We start from the raw sequence: 21,689 nt of genomic DNA on the forward strand, positions 1-21,689 counted from the left end.
GCTCAGCAAACTGTTGTCTGAGTCTGCTTCTACTCCCCTGCTGCAACCCTCCTCAGCCTGTTCTTCAGATGAGGAAACTGAGGCTTAGTGTGCTGAGGGCAAATCAGGATGCACTTACATCCCAAGAAGGCAGTCCTCTGGCCTTCCCATCTTGCTAAGGGGCTGGAGGCTGCAGCCAGGCCCCTCCTGACCTTGCCAGGTGAAGCCAAGACAGCTGCCAGATAAGCTTCAGGGCTGTCCCAGGAGGGCTTACCAGGAACAAAGTCACCATCCTCATCTGAGAGCTCTGGGCAGGACTCAGGTGTGGAGCCGCTGCTTTCTGTGACCTGGCTGTGGCCCGAGGGCTGGTCACTGGCCTTGCGGAGTCGCCGATCTGGGCCAGGCCTCTGCGGAGAGATGGAGTTGCCTCAGCCCAGAGCCCACACACACCAGCCTGGCCTCCTTGAGGATATGATGGTATGATTATGTCAGGACAGGGCTGGCCAGAGTTGGTGGAACACAGAGAGTGAATCCGGCGGTTTTGGAGCTGGACAGAGGAGGTCTGAACCTCCTCTCTGGTGTGGAAGCAGTTTTGGGCTCTCTCTTCTAACATACTGATGTTGACACCCTCTAAAGGGGTGAGGGCCAGTAAACTGCCTCTGCACACACTGAGCGCCTCTGCACACACTGGTGCTGGTCAGCACACTGCAGGTGCTGCTCACACCCGGGACACAGACTACTGGGCCTGGGTGCAGCAGGGTAGGGCATTCACGGAGGCCTCAAGCATCTGCAAAGCTATAATTCCTGCCAAGGCCTGTCCCTCCTCATTTTTTCCTGGAGATGCCTGCCTTCCCACATACCCTTTTCAGGGCCCAGATGTGTTCAAACGCTGGTTTCTCTTCCTTCCTTGGGAAGTCCCTCCTAGTCTGCCTTGGGCCCCAGTGTCCTCATCTGAAGAGTGGCATTCCGTGGCTACTAACCTGGTAGACGGTGATGGGTTAGGGGCCAGCAGACCCTACTCAGAGCCCTACACAGTGAGGCCTTGAGTGTTCCACAACCCAAGCATCCTGCAAATGCAGGCATCCTGGGGTCCCATGCTGAGCACAAGGGGCTGGGGTCAGCAGAGGCTACTGCAAGGCAGAGGATGGGAGGATGGCAGAGTGGGGCATGGAGGGAAGAGGGCTTGGTGGGGAACAAGGGTACAGGTGACAGCCACACCTGCAGTAAAGGAACCTGGCCAGGGCCCTGGAGGTACTGACCTCATGCCCAGAGCGCGGGCTGCCCAGGAAGGTGGTCTGATGGGCCATGGTCTCTCGCTGCAGAGTATGCAGAACTCCATCCTGCTCAAACTGGGCAATGTCCTTCAGGGGGTCCCAGGGCCTGTGGCTGGAGAGGGTCCACAGGGCATCCATCAGCAGATGGCCTTTGTGACTCTCGAAGAAAGGGGCTCTGTCCAGGCCCAACCCTCAGCTTCCCTATGGTGCGCAGAGCCTTCCAAGGTGTCCCATCCAGGGTGGGGGCTGGCAGGGCCCATCTCCCCTCCCACTCCCATCACTTGTGCCTCCAGGAGACAGGTTGGGGTGAGAAAAGGAAGTGGGAGCTCCTGTGGCCTTCTCAAGCCCGGGCCTGGGTCACAATACAAGGCTCAAGGGCTGCAGCCCACCATGCTCACTTCTCATATCGGTAGCACCACTCCTGGGTGAGCGGATCCAGATGGAACAGTTGCGGTTTCCAGGGGGTGAGGTTCTGCTGGCGCTCGCGGGAACGCTGCCGCTGTGCCTCCTCCAGTATGAACTTCTCCTGTGTGGCCTTGTGCTGGTCACCTTTGAGGATGGCCCTCGTGACATGCTGCCAGAGCCTGCAGGGCCGGGGACCTGCCCTGAGCCGAGGGCCTAATTGGCCATGTCCCCTCAGCAGTGTGGAACCAGGGCCCCTCTGAACCGGGCAGGGAGCTCACTAGTCTGCAGGGAGCTGTGTCTCTCAGGACACTCTTTTGTTGATCTGAGAATTTTTTCCACTTCCTGCCTTGAGAGACTTCCCTGTGGAGCTGATGGTCACCTGCTGACAATGCCGAAGACCCCCTCCCTCTAGCTGTTGTCAGTAGGATTTATGCTCAGCCTTGAGGCGTCAACCCTAAGGCCTGCCCTCCCTGCTGGGGCCATCCTGGAATGTGACCATGCCAATCTTCCCACCTAGTCGTGACACGTTGCGGTCAGTGGGGTCTCTTGACATGAGACGGGCCTCACCTTTCGGACTCTAGCTCTGTCTGTTCCTCAAACAGCACCGTGTGCCGCTTCAACCGCTGTGCACGGACCTCCTCACTCGGGGTCCAGAAGAGCTCAGAACTTCCGCTGCCCTCCTCCTTGATAAACACATCTCCATCCTGCCCCGGATGGCCGGCTGGTGTCAGAGCTGAGCCCATGATGACCACCCCAGGGCCCAACCAGGTGTGCCCCAGAAGATGTCGCTTTACCCAGTGTCCAGTGAGACGCGCCAGGACCTCCTCTCCAGACATGATCTTTCCTGAGATCTGATTGATGTGGGTGCTGCCCCCAAAGAAAGGCTGCAGGGGACACCGGGACAGATGGATGCCTTGAGCCAGGAGGAGGCCTTAAGCCAGAGGAGGTCACCCTCTCCTAAAGGTCTCAGCCTGAGCTCAAGCCTGCAGGGTCACCATCACGGGGACAAGACCTCAGTCTGTTCTGGCTCTGCTGTGTGACCTGAAGGCATCCCCTTCTTGTCTCTGGGCCCCAGCTGTCCCAGCTGTTTGCTTAGGTACACTTCCCTAGAGTGCAGAGGGGATCCCAAAAGCCTGGCTGCTTCCCTGGCCTGAACTCCAGGCCTGCCTCCCCCAGGCAGTGCCCCACTACCTTGAGCTTGAAGTCCAGCTCAACTTGGAGGTTGTTCTTCTCGCAGGCAATGGTCACCTTCCCCCCTAGCTCCAGGGTCATGGTGCCATACAGGAGCCCTGAAATGCAGTCATGTCGGGATTGAGATCTAGCAGTCCTGATCCCTGGGAGGCCCATGTCAGACCCCAGGAGGGCCAAAAGGAGCATGGAGTGGGCAGGTGGTCTGGGACGAGAACACATGTGGGGAGGACACAGGTGGTCTGGGAGGAAGAACACAAGTTTGGCCACAGAGCTCAGAGGCATGCCATTCCCTCAGTAACTTCCGCAGGAAGGGGTCTCTGTCTTTCCCAGTGCCTCTGTTCAGGTGCAGAAGCTGCCTGCACCCTCTGCTGGTTTCCCCAAAATATCACAAGCTATTTATAACAGTCGAAAGTCAGAAAGAAAGCCAACCTTCCTTAGGTGGCTAGCTGTGAACCCTGGCCCAGGACAGCAAATGGCACGAAAGGACCTGGACGGTCACTGTGCTGCTCTGAGGGGTTGCCAGGTCACACTGACAGCGAGGGAAGCCAGAGACAGCTCAGCACAAGTGCAGGCACCCACCTTCTGTCAGGGTGTGGGGTCCCAGAGAGACACAGACTTTTCCTATACCTTATTTTGTGGTTTAGACTTTGGAGCCAGGTTGATAATTTATTTACATAATGAAAAACATTAAAAACTAGTTCCTGGAAATCAAAAGTAAAATGAAACCCAAACTTTATTTTTGATTTGAAGAATCCTCAAAACCAGAACTGGGTATCATTTGGTGGCCTGGTCTTGGAGGGAACCTATGTCAGGTGACTCTGAAAATCCCAGTGGGGCATACTTAGGACAGACACGGTACAGTGACTGGCTTTTCTGAGACTGCTGCGTGTGTGACAGGGTTTAGCATGTAAAAGTAGTTGTGGTTATGGCTCGAGACAGGCTTTTGGTGTGGGGAAGAGAGATCAGATGCCAGGGCAAGGGGACAACCCCATCTTGAACTTGGATAGGAAGAGTAAGTGTGAACTCAGATGTACTGCATTCCTAAAACACAAAATGTTTCTAAGCTCAGCTCACTGGAAAGCCCTGGTGACAATGACCAAGCTACACCCCTAAAAAACAGATCTGGAGATGGATGCTGTGACGGCTGTAACTGTGATGAATGTGTTAATACCTCTGGATGGGTGAACTGCAGGGCGATCAAGAGAGCAAAGTGTATGTATTTTACAATAAAAAAAAATTCTTAAAAATATGAACTCTAGATTGTGGTTTCTGTTAATAGTTTGGACCTAAAATGTCCCCCCAGGGCCGGGGATTTAGCTCAGTGGTTCTGCCACCTGCCTCATAAGCGCAAGGTCCTGGGTTCGATCCCTGGTACCAAAACAAAAAATGTCCCCCCAAAAGGCCATGTATTCAGAAGTAGAGCTATCACAAGGTCAGTAGATCATGGGCACCAACTTCATAGCTGAATGAGGCGTTAGGAGGTGGGACCCAGTGGGAGGAGGTGGGTCAGTGTGGGGGATGCCTTTGGGGGGCTTTTCTCTTGCCCCGGATCCCCTGACCCTTTCTCTCTTTGTTTTCTGGACACCGTGAGTTAAGCAGTTTTCTTCTTGCCATGACCTCTTACCATGATATTCCTGCCTTAGAGCCAGCTGACCACGGACTGAAAAACCTCTGAAATTGTGGGCCAAAATAAACTATTTTCTTCTTTAAGTTGTATGTCAGGTATTTTGTCCCCAGCAATGGAAGGGTGATTAACATAGACTATATTTCCTACTGGAAGGAACTACTGTTCCCTGAAGATGTCTACAGTGAGAAATGTCCATGTGCTCATGGGGTCACAGGATTACTGCAGGAAGAAAGAAGGTCAGAGAGCTCTGGGAAGGGGTCCCCACCGCACAGGAGGTGAGCAGCAGGTGAGTGAGTGAAGCTTCATCCGTATTGACAGCTGCTCCCTATCACTTCAATTATTGACTGAGTTCCGCTTCCTGCCAGATGATTGGCAGCATTAGATTCCCCCCCTTCTCTCTCTCTCTCTCTCTCTCTCTCTCTCTCTTGTACAGGGGATTGAACTCAGGTCTTGTGCTTGCAAGGCAGGCAACAGAACCACTGAGCTAGCTAAATCCCTGGCCCAACATTAGATTCTCACAGGAGCTTGAACCCTACTGTGAACTGCACACATGAGGGACCTTGGTTTCATGCTCCTTATGAGAATCTTCAACCTGATGATCTGAGGTGGAGCTGAGGTGGTGATGCTAGTGCTGGAGAGTGACTTCAAATAGAGATTAACATTACAGAGAATTTTGAGTGCATAGAGATCATAATATCTTAATTGCTTGCAGCCTGAGTGTCAGGTGACAATTAAGCTACATCTGGTGGCAGGCTTTAGAGTAGCAAATGAGTTGATGGGAACATGTAATTGCATGAAAACAGCCCAGGGCTTTCATTGATTCTGGTTTTTTTTTGGCCCTTGTGCTTGCAAGGCAGGTAACAGGACCACTGAGCCAAATCCCCAGCCCCCCACTGATTCTGAATTATGGTGAGTTGTATAATTATTTCATTATATATTACAATATGGTACTAACAGAAATAAAGTACAGAATAAATGTAGCATGCTCGAATCATCCCCAAACCACTCCTAACCACTGGTCTGTGGAAACATTATCTGCCACAAAATCAGTTTCCAGTGCCAAAATGGGTGGGGACCACTGCTCTAGAGTGAAGACAGGACCCAAGGCCAATGCAGCATTCTCGGGCCCAAGCTGGGACAATCTGAATCACTATGAGGACAATAACTGGGATGTACTGAAACCTTCAGGTTGTTGGCTCATCATACAGTAGTACACAAGGAAACCTCTGGAGGATGCTGGAGGAGAGTCACTATTGCAAAAAGAGACAGAATCTGGCATTTGTTCTCAAAAATGAACTAAACTTCCTGGGTAACCATGTAGGAGACAAGGGCAGTTTCTCCTTAGAGAAGCTTCCTACAGATAAAAGAAGAGGAGAATGACCTGATTCTCCTGCAAGGCCCAACAGCTCAGCAGATAAGGCATAGATTGAACACGCCAATGCTGCAGGTGTAGCAGGGCCAGATACTGTGCCCCTGGAACGACACTGGGCTCTGTGAAGGTCTTTGTCACAAAAACTGGGCTGAATGTGAGAGAGTTTCTATAGATCAAGTAGATGAACAGATAAGACAAAGAAAAGGGAAATTCCGTGGAGGAAAAAATGAGCAAGGAGGATGGCAAGTAGAGAGAGGGAATAAAAAAGGAGGAGGAGGAAAGGAGGAAAAAGAGGGAAGAAGAGGAGCAGAAGAGGTGCAGGAGATGATAAGACAAAGGAGGCAGACAAGGAGTGAGACTCAGGAGGAGGAGAGGAAGAGGAGAAAAGAAAAGGATGAGGGAGAAGAGGAGAAAGAGGAGGGAAATGGAGGAGAAAGACACAGAAAGAAGAGGAAGAAGACAGGAGGAAGAAGAGGAGGAAAGAGGCACTGGAGAAGGTAAAGCAAGGAAGATGATGATGAGGAGGAAGACAGACCAGGACAAGGAGAAAGACGGACGAGTGTGATGACAGGAGGAGAAGGAGCACTTTCAGGCCCTGGACCGGAGGCTCTGTGGAAAGCACTGGGCAGATCCTGGCCAGAGCAGCAAGGAGAGTCTGTTCCCAGACATCCCCACGGCCCCCTCAGCAGGAGAGCTGCAGCAAGCCCCATCACAGGGAAGGGAGAACCAAAGAAATACGGCCACTGGCCTTCGTGCTGAGGTTAAAAACAAGACCAAAACTGAATCTGCGAGGTGAGTTTGGGATTCACAGGGACACTTCCCATGTGGCCCAGAAAAACTAGGAAAAGTTCCCGGCAAAATTATACCGTCCCATCTTGGTCCAGAAGGGGACATGGTTGGCTCGCAGGTCCCACTGATACCGTAGAGCTCTGTGAACCGCCTTCCTTCTACTGTGACTACAGGAGCATTTCGCATCTCCCATCCTAGACCTCGTACCTATCGCCAAGGTCTCACCCTACACAGTCATCCACTGAATAAGTATTTATGAGCATCTTTTAAGGCATCTATGTGGGAAGTGGAGATATAGCAGCAAATGCATTGGAAAATTAGAATTGCTAAATAGCGAAGGTAAAATTGTTTACACTGCTTAAGGAGTCATGAGAAGAGACAGTACACATGACCAAAGAACAAGGTTTAAGCATAAAGAACAGACAGGTTAGAAACAGAACCAAGTAGAACTTCCAGGGTAAAAAAACTCCACTGAAATTGAAAAATCCATGGATGAATTTAGCATCAGGAAGAGTTGAAGACAGAACTAAAGAATTATGGAGAATGCAAAGATAGAAACATTAGAAGGTACAAGGCACAGAGGAAGACTGTTTTGATCATGCCTTATGGAATTTTAGAAGGAAAAGTGAAGAAATTTGGAGTGAAGTAGTATTAAAAAAATAACGGGGGACAGGGATTTAGCTCAGTGGTGCCGCTGTGGGCCTCACAAGGGCAAGGTCCTGAGTCTGATCCCCAGTACAAAAAAAAAAAAAAATGGCTAAAAATTTCCAGGATTGATCAAAACCATGGAACCTTAGATTTTAGAGTTCAAAGAAAAAAGCCAACCAACCCAAACCTTTAAGGTGAAAAGATAAAAAAAAGAAATTCAGAAGTATGAAGAAGTTAAAAAGACATGGAGGAGGGCTGAGGATTTAGCTCAGTGGTTCTGCTGCCTGCCTTGATCTTCCGGGGGGTAGGGGAGGAGAGATGACCAGGTGGATTAATCCATGAGTATCTAATCATAAGAGAATTTTTGGGTGGTGACTCTATTCTGTGATGCCGTAATGGTGGGTCCATGACACTATACACTTATCAGAACTCTGAGAATGTGTAACACAAAGAATGACCCTAACAGAAACCATGGGCTTCGGCTAATAATTTATCAATATTGGTTTGTGAGTTGTAACAAATGTACCACATTAATGCTCGATGTTAATGATAGGAGAAACTCAGAGTGTGTGTGTGTGTGTGTGTGTGTGTGTGTGTAGGGAGTAATGGGAGCTCTGTACCTGCAGGGAGACTTCAGAGATCTTAAAAGTGGCTACAGAGCAAAACAGCTACGGTAACAGAGACTGACAGCCAACTGATCACCAACTACAATGTGAGCCAGAAGAAAATCAAAGACTATGTATAAAAGGTAGAAAAATGACACCACCTGGAATGACACACTCAGCTTGAACAAATCACGGATGAACAAAGGGGAAATAAAGATATCTTCAAATAGAAACAAAAGGCCTTAGCACCCACTGCATTCCCAAGGGGCACACTGGGCTCTGTCCCGGGGGTGGGAAGTGCTCACCTCTGCAGTGGGCATAGGGCATAGTGAGGGTGTAGTCTTCTGCTCGGTTCAGGAAGGTGAGTGTGGCCTTGCCATCCAGGAGTGCTGACAGTGAGTTCCCTACAGAGACAGAGACAGGGACCAGTGGGCACTGACGGCCCCTTGGCACTCAGGCCACCCCTGAAGTCAGAGGACCTGAGCTCCCCTCCAACAGGTGCAAGACCTCCTGGGACCTCCAGCTATGTCAGAGACCAGTGTGACCCCTCGCCGGAAGCTGGGCACACAGGACCACTCAGCTCGCACCTGCCCCCAGGTGCCAGCGGTAAACAAGGGTTGCCTGATGGGGAGATGGAGATGGACACTTTCTGTATACCAGGCTGCCAGGTCCAGGGCGGCACTGAACCACAGACCTTTCTGCAATGACAGACTGTTCCGCCAGCCAGGTATGGCTACTGACAGCATGTGATGTGGCCCATGGAACTCTTTTATTTCCTATCTATCTATCCATCATCTATCTCTCTACCTACTCATTCAGTGCTGGGGATGGAATCCAGGTCTCCAGGCCTCATGCATGCTAGGTACGTGCTCTACCACTGAGCCGAAGCCTGTTTTAATCAGTTTAAAGGACCACACTTTGCCAGCGACTCCGGAGCTACACAGCTTAGCTCTGTTCTCTTGGTTTCCTGCACAAAGTGCTTACTCTCTGCTGAGAGACTTGCCTGGTCCAGGGTCTAAGCAATTTTACCACTGGCATGGCTCCTGGCACAAGGGGACATGCACTCTGCCACGCTTCAGGTTCTGGGGCCATGTCTCCCTCCCACTTGCCCAAGGGCCAACAAGGCCCAGCCGAGCCTCCTCACCGTAGAACCGGGACTTGGCCGTGACACTCCCACTCATGCAGAAGCCGTCTTTCCGGTTGCTGACATGGAAGGCAGACACGGGTGGGTGGTGGGACACCTGTGGCCAGAGAGGAGGCTCTGGAGATGTCCAGAAAGGACAATCCCAGGGAGCAAAAGCCCATCTTCACATCCCTCCCTGACCCAGGAGCAGGCATTCAGGGCATCCTCAGGGAATTCTAGGGGGGCAGGACCTGAATCACAGGCCTGGAAAGACTTGAATCCCTGATCTACTCTGGAGTGATCCTTGGGAAGCAGGATACACTGCCCACTTCCTCAGAAGACACAGCTATCATCACCATGATGCTGTGCTTGCACCTTCTGGAAGAATCCATATGCACTTCCCATTGGTAGATGTGGGGCGAAGGCCAGACCTGCCCTGCGAACAGCTAGGCCTGCCCCCGCCCCCGTGCGCCCACCTAGGTGGGGCCTTGCCTGCTCTGCTATGTAGAAGGTGTGGCTGTTGGTCTGGGGGTGGAGCCAGCAGCAGCGGAAGGTCTCCCCCAGGATGGGGTTGTAGGGCTTCTTGATTCCCTGCAGGGAAAGCACAGAAATTCACTGGAGGAACCGAGAGGAAGGTGTCTCTGAGCTGGGCCAGGCCATGGGCCTGTGCAGGGCAGGATGGACAGAGGGACAATGTGGCAGGCTGCATCCATCTCTAGGAGGGAGCCTGGTTTGCTGCCCACATCTGGGAAGAGCACCCTGCTTCTGCTCAAGGGAGTTTACCTTGCCCATGGCTTACATTCTGGTGGGGACAGTCTTAGGATACCCTGTCCACCTTTCAGCTCTCCCTGGACTTTTGATATAGCCTATGAGTGGCCTGTTTAACCTGAGCTCAGGACACACTAGACAGTGAGGAGACCTGACCTTACCCAGCCTGTTCTGTGAGTCTGGGGTGGTCCCTTACCCACTCTGGACCGCAGTTTCACCATCTGTTTTGTTTTTCTGTTGTTCTGGGGATCGAACTCAGGACCTTGTGCTTGTGAGGTAGGCGGGGTGCCACTGAGCTAAATCCCTGGCCCACTTTCCCTATTTGTGAGTGAAGAAGTGGAACTAAAATGTCCATTTTCTTTTCTTTCTTTCTTTCTTTTTTTTTTTTTGTACCGGGGATTGAACTTGGGTCTTTGCACTTGCAAGGCAGGCCACCGAACCACTGAGCTAAATCCCCAGCCCTAGAATGTCCATTTTCAAACTTGTGTTCCACGGAACCCCAGGACTCCTCCCCTTCACTACATGCAGGGCAGTCAGCTGAGTCCCGAGTCTGAGATTCTTAGAAAGGCAGCGTCCATAACTAGAAATTATGAAAACCTAGATCTAAAGCTACCTTGAGGCTGAGGCCAAAAGCTGTTTCCTGGCCCCACTGTGTGTGGTGCAGTCTAACAAAGCGTGAAGCTGTTTCCTCAGCCTAAGGAGGGGAAGGGGTCCAGCTTGGGCCTTTCAGGGAATAGGGACAACCTTTGGAGGCCTAGTTTGAGCAGTCCAGAAGGTCCCTCCATGGGAGGTCAGAGGGACCCCATCTCTGAGGACCTGGAGCCACAGTGGGGATGACCAGGATCCTTCAATGCTATGGGGGTGGGAAGCGGCACAGGGACCAGGTGGGCCTGGAACAAGGGCTGAGGACAGACCCCTGGCTGCAGTGCCCTCCCCATGGCTGCCTCTCACCTTGGGCTTCTTGTAGAAGCCAGACAGGTACCACCGCAGCACGAGCTTGATGCGGCCATAGGCGCTGTCCTCCATTGTAGCCCTGTGTGGAGTGGGGGGCACTGAGTCCACCCAGGGGTCTCGGTACCCTCCCCTTCCCCCAACGCTCTATCATTCCAGTCTCTGTCCATGAAGCTGAAAGAGGCCACCCTGACCCTACGGCTCTGGAACCCTCTGCTGATGCTGCCACGTAGCCCCAAAGCAGGGGAATCCCCCAGAAAGTGCCAGAGCCACTCTCATGTGGGGACAGAGAGGAAGCCACAGGCTCGGGGTCACCAGGGTACCACTGACACCTCCAGGAAGCTGCTGTGCTCCCTCTGCTTGGCTCCTAAATATGGGGACCCTACAGCCCTCCCGTGCTGGGCACTGGTGTCCTCCGCTGAGTGTGGGGCTTCTCTTCCCTCCCTGGCTGGCCTCGCACCTGGACAGCAGGTCAGCGTGGCAGTAGTAGTCCGAGAGTTTGCTGAGGAAGGAGCGCGGCTCTAGCACGAAGGTGGGCAGCACCACACGGGACAGGTCCATGCCGGGCCGCAGCTGCCGCAGCAGGGCCCACATCAGGTTCTTGTTTTCCTCCGACACCGTCTCGACCTGGGACGCCGCCTCCCCCAGCTGCAGCAGAAGACATGGTCAGGTCCTGGGGAGCCGAAAGAGTGGCTCCACTTTGGGCTGCCTGAGGAGCCAGACTGGGGCAGGAGAGAGGAGCTGGACCCAACAGGGGGAGATGGGAGGTGCGGTGACACCTGTCTCCCCACTGGGTGTGGACCCTGACCTGGCCCCTACGTCTCGAGAGCCTGATTGGCTGGATCTGATCCTCTCCCTCCTCAGGGGACCCATCTTTCCAGAAGGGGCCACTGGCCCAGCCAAGGTCACTCACACCACTTCCAGCTGCCAGACATGGGGTCTCTTCTTGCTCTGACTGAATCCCCTCAATTCAGACAGGCTTGGGCCTGATGGTAGCTGGAACTCCACTGTGGACTTTAGGGACCATCCCACAGGGAGCCAGAAGCCCTTCACACTGGCCTCTGGGTCCAGGCAACAGGGAGGCCTTGGCTCCTCTAACCTCACAGCTGCCCAGAGACAGGTGCTACAAGCCTGCTCCTCCACTGGAAGAAAATATTAACTTTTCTTTTGTGTTATTTTTAACCACTTCATTGAGAGATAGTTGTCATACACAAGGCTGTAAGCATTTAATGTAAACCTGGAGGAATGTGGAGATACACACCCACAAAGCCTGCACCACAATCCACCATGGCTGCCCCCCACCTCGGAGGACCTGGGCTTACATCAGAGTCTCTTCCTTATCTGTGTCATGGGGTGAGAAGTGGGAGCTGCCCTGAACTCCCTTCCTTTTCTTTCACACCACATCTAACCCTCTTCACAGCTGCCAAACACATATCATGGTTATTGAGCCTTGGGCTTTTGCTTTTGTCCCTGTATTGGGGCAGGAGGCAGGGCCTGTGTGTGTCCTCCATCAACCTGCAGGTGAGCAGAAAGATCTCTAAAAGGTCAAATAGCTGTCTGGAGACAGGCAGGAGGGCAGGTTCTGTGCTGTGCTCACAGGACAGGGCCATGCAATGAGCTTCCTGGCCAAGGCCAAGAGCCATCTCCCTGAGCACTGGCAGTTTTTCTGTTGTCGCTGTTGGGAGGCCTCTGTGGCTTCCAGGCCTGTGGACATAACTAGACTTAGCTAGAACCCCAAATCCTCCATCCCTTAGTGCGGTTGGGCTGGAGGAGCTGAGGGTATGCCCAGGCTCTTGGTGACAGGCTGAGCTCAGGGTCCTCACCTCTAGATGTAGGCCTCACAGAAACCCAGAGCACAGGACTGCTGCCCTCCTCCTTTACAGAGTGGACAAGGCCACACAGCCGGTGTGAGGAGGGAGGAATCTTAATTCAGGGCTGTCTACATCCTCAGCAAACCCAAGGGAGACAGCAGAATCGGGGGGCCCTGCTGTTCTCGAACCACAATGTGTGTCCGACCCACTCCAGCCTCAGGACCTGGCCTATTACCTCAGCAAAACTGCCCCATCCCTACACACCAGGGGTGTTGGGTGTAGCAAAAGGAATGGTGTTCGCCACCTACATGGCTCAGGTAAGCCTGGGAAACCCCTCCGCACACCTCGCTTGTTCTCCACCCGACCCTCTGCTGCGGCTCTTACCTCCACGAGCTCCTCCTGGACCTGCTCCACATAGGAGGTCCCTCTCCGTGGCCCCCCAGGGCCCTCAGACTGGTCACTCCCGCTCTCATTGGTCTTTCGGCTGTGGTCCTGGGTCTCTGCATCAGAGTCTTCGGCATTCTCTCGCTCCGACTTGTCCGAGAACCCGTCATTCTCCAGGGAAGACCCGTTTAGCCTGGAAGGTGGACACGTCCAGAGCACCAGGTCACAGGTGAGACCCACGCACGCATGCCCACTGCGGCACAGGGCATCCCTCACTGCAGGTGCTTTACACACGGTCCTGCATTGAATTCCTCCGCTACCGAAGTGGACACCATCAGCCCCACTGCATAAATGCAGAAGCTAAGGTGCCAGGACTGGGGTCGCTCCCTCCCCACCTCCCACCTGCAGGACACCCGGCCTGGCTCACGGGAACAGGTCCTGGTCCGCATGGACGGCCACTGACGTGGGCAGCCCGTAGACTGAGGAGGGCGATGCATCGGGTGAGGACCCCGGCTCTCCGTCGCGGCCCTGCTTGCATGAGCTCAGCCGCAGCAGGCTGGAGCAGCGCAGAGCCAGCTCCAGGGCGTCCAGCCAGCAGCGGCCTGGGAGGAACAGAAGGGGAGCGAGTTACAGGGTGAGCCTGGAAAGTCTCTCCTGCCTGCTTCTCCATCCCTCTTAGCCATGCCCTCCTGACGGGATGGGGTTCTTACTTCCCCGAGCCTTTGCATGGTGACGCTCTTGGGAACTGGGAGTTTCTTTCCCTACTTACACCAGGGGACTGGCTCTTGGTGGAACATTCCTGGGGGTCTGGCCCTGGGGGCCACTCTGGGAAACTGAGGGAGGGGCTACTGGGATGGATGGTGGCTCCTGGTTTGCTGGAGCTTCCCTCTTACTGGGGGACAAGTAAGGTCCTGCTGTGGTTCATTGCAGCCTGGGCTGGACATGGTCAGGGGCTCAGAGGTTTATGGGTGGGCGGTGTACACAGCACGAGAGTTGGGCCCAGGTCCCTGAACACGTTTTGTGGTTGACCCAAAGGATTAGATACTGCTGTACACCTTTTCAACTTCTTTCTCCTCCAAGAAGCCCACCTTGGTGCCTATAGGGGCTGTCGACACCGAATCTTGGCCCCTGACAATCAGAGCTTTGTCTGATGGTTTGCTGCTCACCTTCCCTTTGCCCTCCAAGATTGCAGGTGCCATGAACACAAGGGCTTCCCTGTCCACTCCAGGGATCAGGTGGTGACAGGTCCAAAATGGGTTTGTAATATTAATGGGACCAATGACATTAAGGAACTCAGGTTGGCCAGAGAAGGGTGTGTGTATGGCATTTGACCACTAGGGGGCAACATGGTACAAGTAGATAGAAGATGAGCAGGCTCCTAGTCTGGAAGGACCAAAGCCAGTCAGAGCAGAGCCAAGTAGCCTTAGGTGATGAGGGGCCACTGCCCTGGTTAGAGTGACCACTTTGAAAATGAATCCTGGTAGTTATAATGATCATCACTGCTGCAGCTGCGAGAGCCACTATTCAGTGCTCACAAGCGAGTTGCAAGTTGTCGGGGGTGGGGTGGGGTGGGAAATTCAGTATACCTGGAATCTAGCACTCTCTCCCAGGGGAACTACTGCAGCGTCAGTTTCCTCATCTGTCAGATACAAATGATGACAGCAGAACCTACTGTGATCGAGTTCAGTCACTGTCATCTTGTTGCCTTTCTAGGGCTCCTGGATTCTCCTAACATTGGGGTGACAGATACTGTTAGTTACAACTACCCATGAAGAGATGGAGGCTCAGACAGGCGCACAGGTGTGCAAGAGGCCTGCCTGGCCCACACCTGGGTTTGCCCAAGGCTTCCGGTTGTCTTGCTGGTGATATCAGAGAGCCTGAAACTCAGCTTCCTGCACTTCTGGGAGTCATGGGGGAAAAACTGCGCAGGATCGGGGAGGACTCACCGTCTGACTCAGAGGCAGCCCTGAAGATCAGGTAGCTGCTGGGGAGGGGCTGTGTGATGGAGCCCACACTCTCACCTTTGGGACCCTGCAGAGGAAGACACCTGCATGTTAGGCACCTGGCCCGGCAGATCTGGTAGGCAGCAAGAGAGGGGCAGGCAGGAACTCTGTCCCTTTCTTAGCTGCTGCCTCTACACTCAGCTCTCCAGCTCTGAGCTCTCTGGTTTGGGGTGCCAAAATCTACAGATGCAAATCCAGGATGCCCAGGTGAATTTGAATCTCAGAGAAATAATGAAGAACATTTTAGGATATGTATAACCCATGCACTACAGTATCTGGACTATACTTAAAAGACCATTCCAGACTTAACAATGTTTGACATAATATATTGATTTTATGATGGTGTGGAAATATTCTCATATGACCACTCCAATTTTCACTTTTAGTGCAGTATTCAATAATATCATGAGATAGTCAACACTTCATCATCATCGGCTTTATGTCAGGCAATTGTGAGCTAATGCAAGCATTCGGAGAATGTTGAAGGCAGCAGACTCAGAATGCGCAGTAGGGGAGATATGTCCAAGGATTTTTTTTTGGTACTGGGGATCGAACCCAGGACCTTGCTCTTGTGAGGCAGGTGCAGTGCCACTGAGCTAAATCCCGAGCCTTAAAAGCATTTTTGATGCAATGAGTTTATCTGGATGTGACCTCATCATAAATCAAAACTCTTTGCTAAAAAACTCCAGCATTTCTCTGAAATCAAAACACAATGGCACACTCTGGGTTTTCCCTGAGACACTTGCCCCAAATGATCCCTGTTATGAGGGCTTGAGGTCTGAGTCAGGAGCAGTGCTGTCTTCCCCCTGGATAGTGGTTAGATGAGGGGTCCATGGTGACTTTATCCCCAAAGCCCAACAAGGACTGTGGGACCCACAGTGGGTGGATGAAAATGTCTGATCCTCAGCCCTGCATGGTGCTCAGACAAGCAGACTTTCTGGACCCCCCTCCACACACACAGCTGGTGCTGATGGCCCACTTGAGAGCCTGCCGGGCCCCAGCGCAGCTCCAGGAGGAGCCTCCTGGCTCTAAGGCCCCTCCTCCCCCAGCCCCTCCTTCATACCTTCACAGCCCAGACCGACTGGTCAAGCGGGTGGAAAAGCTTGAAGCAGAAGCCGTCCTTCTTGGAGGGGCGCTCGATGAGCTCGCAGCAGTGCAGCAGCACGGTGCCCACCCACTGACCCACCTTGGGCGTCTTGTAGATGAGCAGCACCCCTGGCTTCAGCACGCACCACAGCTTGGTCCAGCTCTTCAGGGTCCCCCGGATCTGGGGTAAGGGGTGTGTGGTCAACACCACCCACCAAGGCCACGCTTGGGCCATCCAGATGGTTTGTGGGGGCACTAAAAGGCCCTTCTCCTCCCCTAGGGTCCTCAGTGTGCCCAGCAGGGCTGGCACTGCCTGAGCATGTGGAAAAGCCAAGGAAACTCAGAGCAAAGCTCAGGGCTCTCTCTGGGCCACAGCAAGCTTCTCTATCTGTTTTTCCTTCTTGTTTGTCCTTTTGTATTGGGAATCGAACTCAGGCCCTTGCACTCGCCAGGCAGGCACAGCACCACTGAGCTACATCCCTGGCCCTCTTTCTCAGTTTTTAAAAGGAGCATTTAAAAGAAGGCAGATCTGAAAAAATACAGAGCAGCCAGGGACAGATTCATTGGCAGGGTTGTTCAGAATCAAGGGCTTCACAGAGTCCTGGGAAGAACTGACAACCAGGGATGACAGTTGGAATCATCAGATTTGCAAATGTGAAACCAGTTGTCACTTATTTCCTCTTTCTAACACCATATTCGTTTGTACGGCATTTTCTATCCATTTCTTTGTGGGTGGAGGGGAAGGCACTGTATAGGCCAAGGCTTACTGTAATACTTGTCTTGCCTTTCCAGCAGGCCTGGAGGGACAGTTTAAACCCCACTTTGTGATGGGGAACACAGGCTTGGGGGATGATGCCTCAGGGGGATCTGAACACTGTCTCCAGACCTGGGACCTGGGCCTTCCCCTGGAAGTCAGAGTCTTGACCTCCTCCTTGGGACTCTGATGCCCTCTGCCACACCTCTGCCTTGTTTGGAAATTTGGGTCACTGGCAGATGTAATCAAGGTAAGAAAGCTGGAGCCACGGTGGAGTACGGATATGCCCCAGTGACCAGAGTCCTCACAGGAAAGAGGAAAGGAGACCAAGACACACAGAGATACAAGGAACGACTGTGTGGCCACAGAGGCAGGGACTGCCTGGGGGCCAAGAGCCGGAAGAGGCAGGACAGATGCAGCCCTGGAGACACCTTGATCTTGGACTTTGGCCTGCAGAGTTGTGAGGAGATGAGCATCTGTTCCTTTAAGATGCCTGGTCTGTGGTCATTTGTTATAAGGTGCTTATACAGTGACAAACACGCTGGCTATCTCCTAAGTGCTTAGTGTCCCCTCTTACCCCCCAGTCCCTTAGGGGCCCCTGCTGTGCAGCGCTCACCTACCTTGAGGCTGTCAGCCATGATGACTACGCTAGGGTCGGTCAGTGCGCTGAACAGTTGCTTTGTAGCTCGCTTCTTCTCCTGCCTGTAGTTCTCCTTCTGCGCCTGGGACCAGGGCACAAGCAGGCGGGTGATGGAGAGGCTCCTAGCCGCCCAGCCCCTCCCACCATGCAGCCGAGATGCGGACTGGATCAGAAGAAGACAAGGAATGGGGGGGCATGGGAAATGCGAGCACGGTATGCATCCTCCCTTTGATGTTTTGGAGCCTCCCCCAGCCTTTGAACCCCCTCTTTGAGGAATCATATGGCATTCTGGAACTCCCTCCCTAGACCCAGGCCCACCTTGAGAGTTTCCTTCTTGGAGACCCTGGCAGTCGGGGACACACACTCCTTGTCAGACCCATTGCACAGCCGGTACTCTGCCTGCAAGAGAGAGATGTAGACATGTAGAGGGCCAGGGACTCAGCTCAGTGGTGCTGCCACCTGCCTCACAAGCTCAAGGTCCTGGGTTTGATGTGGTGAGTTAGGGGATACTGAAGTACAGCCTGGGGCTGTGAAGGCATTGGAGGTAGGCGGGGGCTGGCTCGAAGCCCAGGATATGAAATGCAGAGGTAGAGAAAGTCACTCCTTGCCCCTGGCCCATGGCACTGATGGTCCAGTCCGCCAGCACTTCTGTGGGTTCCATGGGGGCACGGAGGAACATGGATAGCCGAGGTGACTCCCTTTCCTGTATGCCTGCACCGGGTACCTAGCAAAGATACAAGGGGCACATGCCCAACCCTGGGCTCACGCAGGGACAAGGCAAAGCAGTCAGGGGCTAGAGAAAACACACGGGATTCTCAGGAGTCAGGCCTGAAATCCAACAGGTCTGACTCAGCCCTTGAGGATGGCTTGTGGCTGGAGCGGGGTGCATCAGCCAAAATTCTCTTGTGCTAAGGGCATCACAGGGTGGGTTTGCAGAGGGGAACTTGGTGGCCTCTGTGAGAAGTCAGTGATAGGCTCCTAGGCTGCACCTGCTCATGTCCTGAGTCCTCCCCTGGTACCCAGAATCTCTACTACTTGGCCACTGCCTTTGGCCTGACCTCTGGGCAAGGATGGCAGGTGCAGGGAAGGTGTGCAGTGGGGACCTCTCAACTTGGTTCTCTGGGACTCAATGCATGGTGGGTCAATGCCCAGGTCCTGCCTGAGGCTGAAGGATGTGGGGATCCCAGCCCAGGCCCACTGCTGACTTCAAGGGCCAGGAGCAGCTGTGCAAGGATCTTAGAGCCAGAGAGGCCACGGTTCTGAAGATGGAAAAACTGAGGGAGGAATAGATGATCACCAGGACACAAAACCATGTCGAGAGGCTGTAGGCCTGGGTGTGGCAAATTATGGCCCAGATCCCTCTTGTTATCTATTGCCGTATGCTTGTAGACCAAGAATAATAGTTCCCACAATTTTAAGTATTTGAGAGGAAATTAAATAATACTTTGTGAGATGTGAAAATTATATCAATTTCAAATTTCAGTGTCCATAAATAGTTTTCTTGGCAAGAAGCAGTCCTTCATCTCTTGTGGTGTTGCCTGTGGCTGTCTTCGCACTGAGACAACAGAGCTGAGTTTCTGTAGCAGGGACCAGATTCAGGGAATCTAAGGTTCTGACTGTCTGGCTCTCTCTAGAAGGAGCCTGCCTGCCAGCTCCGCTCTCCTGAACACTGCCCTCGCCTTCCATGGTGCAGGGAGAACACCGCAAGACTTCCAGCAGACACCTAGAACTGTGGCTGGTAGCCAAACTAATTAACATATGCCGGACGGCCCCCAAATACAGCGAATGCTTAAATTAAAGCAAATTTATTACAGCAAGAGACACATTGCCATGAATCCCCCTCAAAGTCTTCCCCCTCACTCTGACTACGTCTGTCCCGTTGTTGCCACTTGCTGGAGCAGTTCTGGACGACTCCTTTCATGAGTGTCATTAGGTTGAGCTACGGAGGCTATCTTGATGTCCTCATTTAAAAATGTTTACCTTTTATGATCATTTCAACTTTAGGGAAGAGCCAGAAGTCACACGGTAGCAAGACCCGGGGAATAAGGTGGATGTGGCCATCCACTATGTTTATACGAGCCTGTCTTTCCCTTCGACGGCACTCAGCAACAGCCGTCACTATTTTCTTGTTGATCACATCTTGTGAAGATACTCATGAATGGGGACGTGCAGAACTGCTTGACAAAGGGTCAAGAACGATGGGATAAGCGTGTTCAAAGTGAAGGAGAGTATTCTGAGGGGCAGTGTGCCTTTTACTGTAAACATTTTTTAAAAATGTAAGCGGTCACTCTCTAGTACGATCACAGCAATATCCTATATGTCTTCCTCTATGTGCACACGTATAAGGTTTACTTTATAAATTAGCCATAGTTAGAGATGAACAGTGCCTACTAAGAAAACAGAATTATAACAATATACTGTAATAAAAGTTTTGCGAATGGACTTCTCTTTCTCTCTTTGTCCCCATTCCAGGAAGAAAAGACACAAAAGGGGGCTGGCTCCCCGGGAGCTCTGCCCAGGAAGACTCTTTGAGCTGAGGATGAATGATGATTGGACCAGATCTTGCCAGATATTGGGCAGATGACAGGTCCCTGGGGGTCCAGGCTGACTGACGAGGCCCATAGTTTCCCTTGGGAGCCCTCTGAGTAAGCATCTGGCGCATGGTGCCCTCAGCTGCCTTAGTTCACGCAGCCTAAAGTGCCCTTCAGCATGGTTGGGCAGCCCCGCTCCTTCCTCAGCCCCAAGCTGCTTGCCCAGGAAGAGGTCAGCTCTGACAGCATCAGGCCCTGATGACACACAACACTCCAGGCCCACCCAGGACTCAGGCAATAACAGCCTCCTGGCTGTCTCTCTGGTCAGCTGTTGGGTGTCCAGAGCACCATGGGGCCACCATACCCAGCATCCACTCAGGCTGACAACTGGGGGTGGGGCAAGCACCTGGACAAACGGGTGAAAGGACACTGGTTAAATTCAAATAAATGATTCAGAACCATGCTTCCCCACCTGCAGCTCTGCAGCAGATGGAGCTGAACAGAGCTGTGCTTCCTTTAGGCATCAGGGATGAGAGAGGACAAGATGGGGGGATGGAGTAGAGCAGCTCCTGCCCCGGATGAGCAAGGCCACTGGGGTCTTGTCCCAGCTCCTGCCGGGCACTGCACAGAGACCCCCTGACTCCTTCATACAGGTGGTGCAGGCCCTCTGCCCACTCCTGCATGATCCTGGGCATCTGGCAAGGTGCAAGGAAGGAGCACCTGGGAAATGAGAAACCAGAACTTTGCAACACATAAAAATGAATTTAAAAATACAATTCACAGGGCCAGGGATTTAACTCAGCGGCACTGTGCCTGAGTCACAAGTGCAAGGTCCCAAGTTCAATCCCTGGTATCAGAAAAAAAAAAAAAAATTTACAACAAACCTCCAGAATGGGAAAAAGTACTTGCAAGTCATATATACAATGAGTCCAGGATTGGAAATATATTAAAAACTCTTACTGGGCATGGTGGTGCCACCTGTAATCCCAGCACTCTGGGAGGGTAAGGAAGGGGGATTGCATGCTAAAGCCCAGCCTGGGGAACTTAGCAAGACCCTATCTTAAAATAGAAAACAAAAAAAAAAGGCTGGGAACGTAGCCTGGTATGAAAGGCCTGGGTTCAATCCCCAGTACCCACCCCCTCAAATCCTCAAAACAAGAAAACAAAACAAAACACCGTTTACAACCTCACCCTGAAGACAAATCATCCAATCAAAAGAAAAGCAAAGGGCTGGAGTGGCATTTCTCCCGAGAGGACAGAGAAACAGCCAGTAAGCACAGAAGATGGTCAGCATTGTTAATCACCAGGGAAGTGCAAACCCAGACCATGAGATGCCACTTCAGAATCTCACGAGGATGGCTGCAATAATTTGTGTAAACAAAACAGGAAATCAGAAGTGTTGGCTGGCAAGGATGTGAGAAAGCAGAACCGTCGAGCACGGCTAGAAGTTGTGCAGATGGTGCAACAAGGGCAAAGGCATTTGGCAGTTCCTCAAAACATTAAAGCAGAAAATTTCTTAGAATTCTGTATTACAGTAGAATTACCTTACAACCTAGAGATTCCACTCTTAGATACCTACCAAAAAGAACTGAAAATTGGTACTCGAACAAATAACATGTACACGATTCTCCCTAGCTGCTCTATTCGCTATGGCTAAAAAAAAGCAGAAACAGGACCGGGGATTTAGCTCAGTGGTTCAGTGGCCTGCACAAGGACCCAAGTTCAATCCCCGGTACCAAAAAAAAAAA

The 21,689-nt window shown here is 52.5% G+C and overlaps 1 protein-coding gene across 3 annotated transcripts in view; it reads right to left on the reverse strand.

The window, feature by feature from the left end:
- Positions 1–21,689, reverse strand: part of Osbpl5 (oxysterol binding protein like 5) — an 80,908-nt gene that overhangs the window by 2,231 nt on the left and 56,988 nt on the right. For 2 of the 3 annotated variants that reach the window (XM_033756514.1, XM_010635688.3), the window contains exons 4-20: positions 17,729–17,809; positions 17,391–17,492; positions 15,994–16,197; positions 14,874–14,958; positions 13,355–13,529; positions 12,928–13,120; positions 11,193–11,380; positions 10,733–10,814; positions 9,506–9,604; positions 9,035–9,131; positions 8,196–8,294; positions 2,850–2,947; positions 2,453–2,542; positions 2,226–2,362; positions 1,652–1,837; positions 1,239–1,365; positions 254–386 (exon numbers count right to left, since the gene is read on the reverse strand). In XM_033756514.1, the coding sequence (XP_033612405.1) occupies positions 254–386; positions 1,239–1,365; positions 1,652–1,837; positions 2,226–2,362; positions 2,453–2,542; positions 2,850–2,947; positions 8,196–8,294; positions 9,035–9,131; positions 9,506–9,604; positions 10,733–10,814; positions 11,193–11,380; positions 12,928–13,120; positions 13,355–13,529; positions 14,874–14,958; positions 15,994–16,197; positions 17,391–17,492; positions 17,729–17,809 (2,176 nt within the window). The remainder of the gene's footprint in view (positions 1–253; positions 387–1,238; positions 1,366–1,651; positions 1,838–2,225; positions 2,363–2,452; positions 2,543–2,849; positions 2,948–8,195; positions 8,295–9,034; positions 9,132–9,505; positions 9,605–10,732; positions 10,815–11,192; positions 11,381–12,927; positions 13,121–13,354; positions 13,530–14,873; positions 14,959–15,993; positions 16,198–17,390; positions 17,493–17,728; positions 17,810–21,689) is intronic. The other variant, XM_010635689.3, reaches the window with a different exon arrangement.

The sequence above is a fragment of the Fukomys damarensis genome, unplaced genomic scaffold, assembly GCF_012274545.1.
Source record: "Fukomys damarensis isolate Sample0158 unplaced genomic scaffold, DMR_v1.0_HiC HiC_scaffold_27, whole genome shotgun sequence".
Lineage (NCBI taxonomy): Eukaryota > Metazoa > Chordata > Mammalia > Rodentia > Bathyergidae > Fukomys > Fukomys damarensis.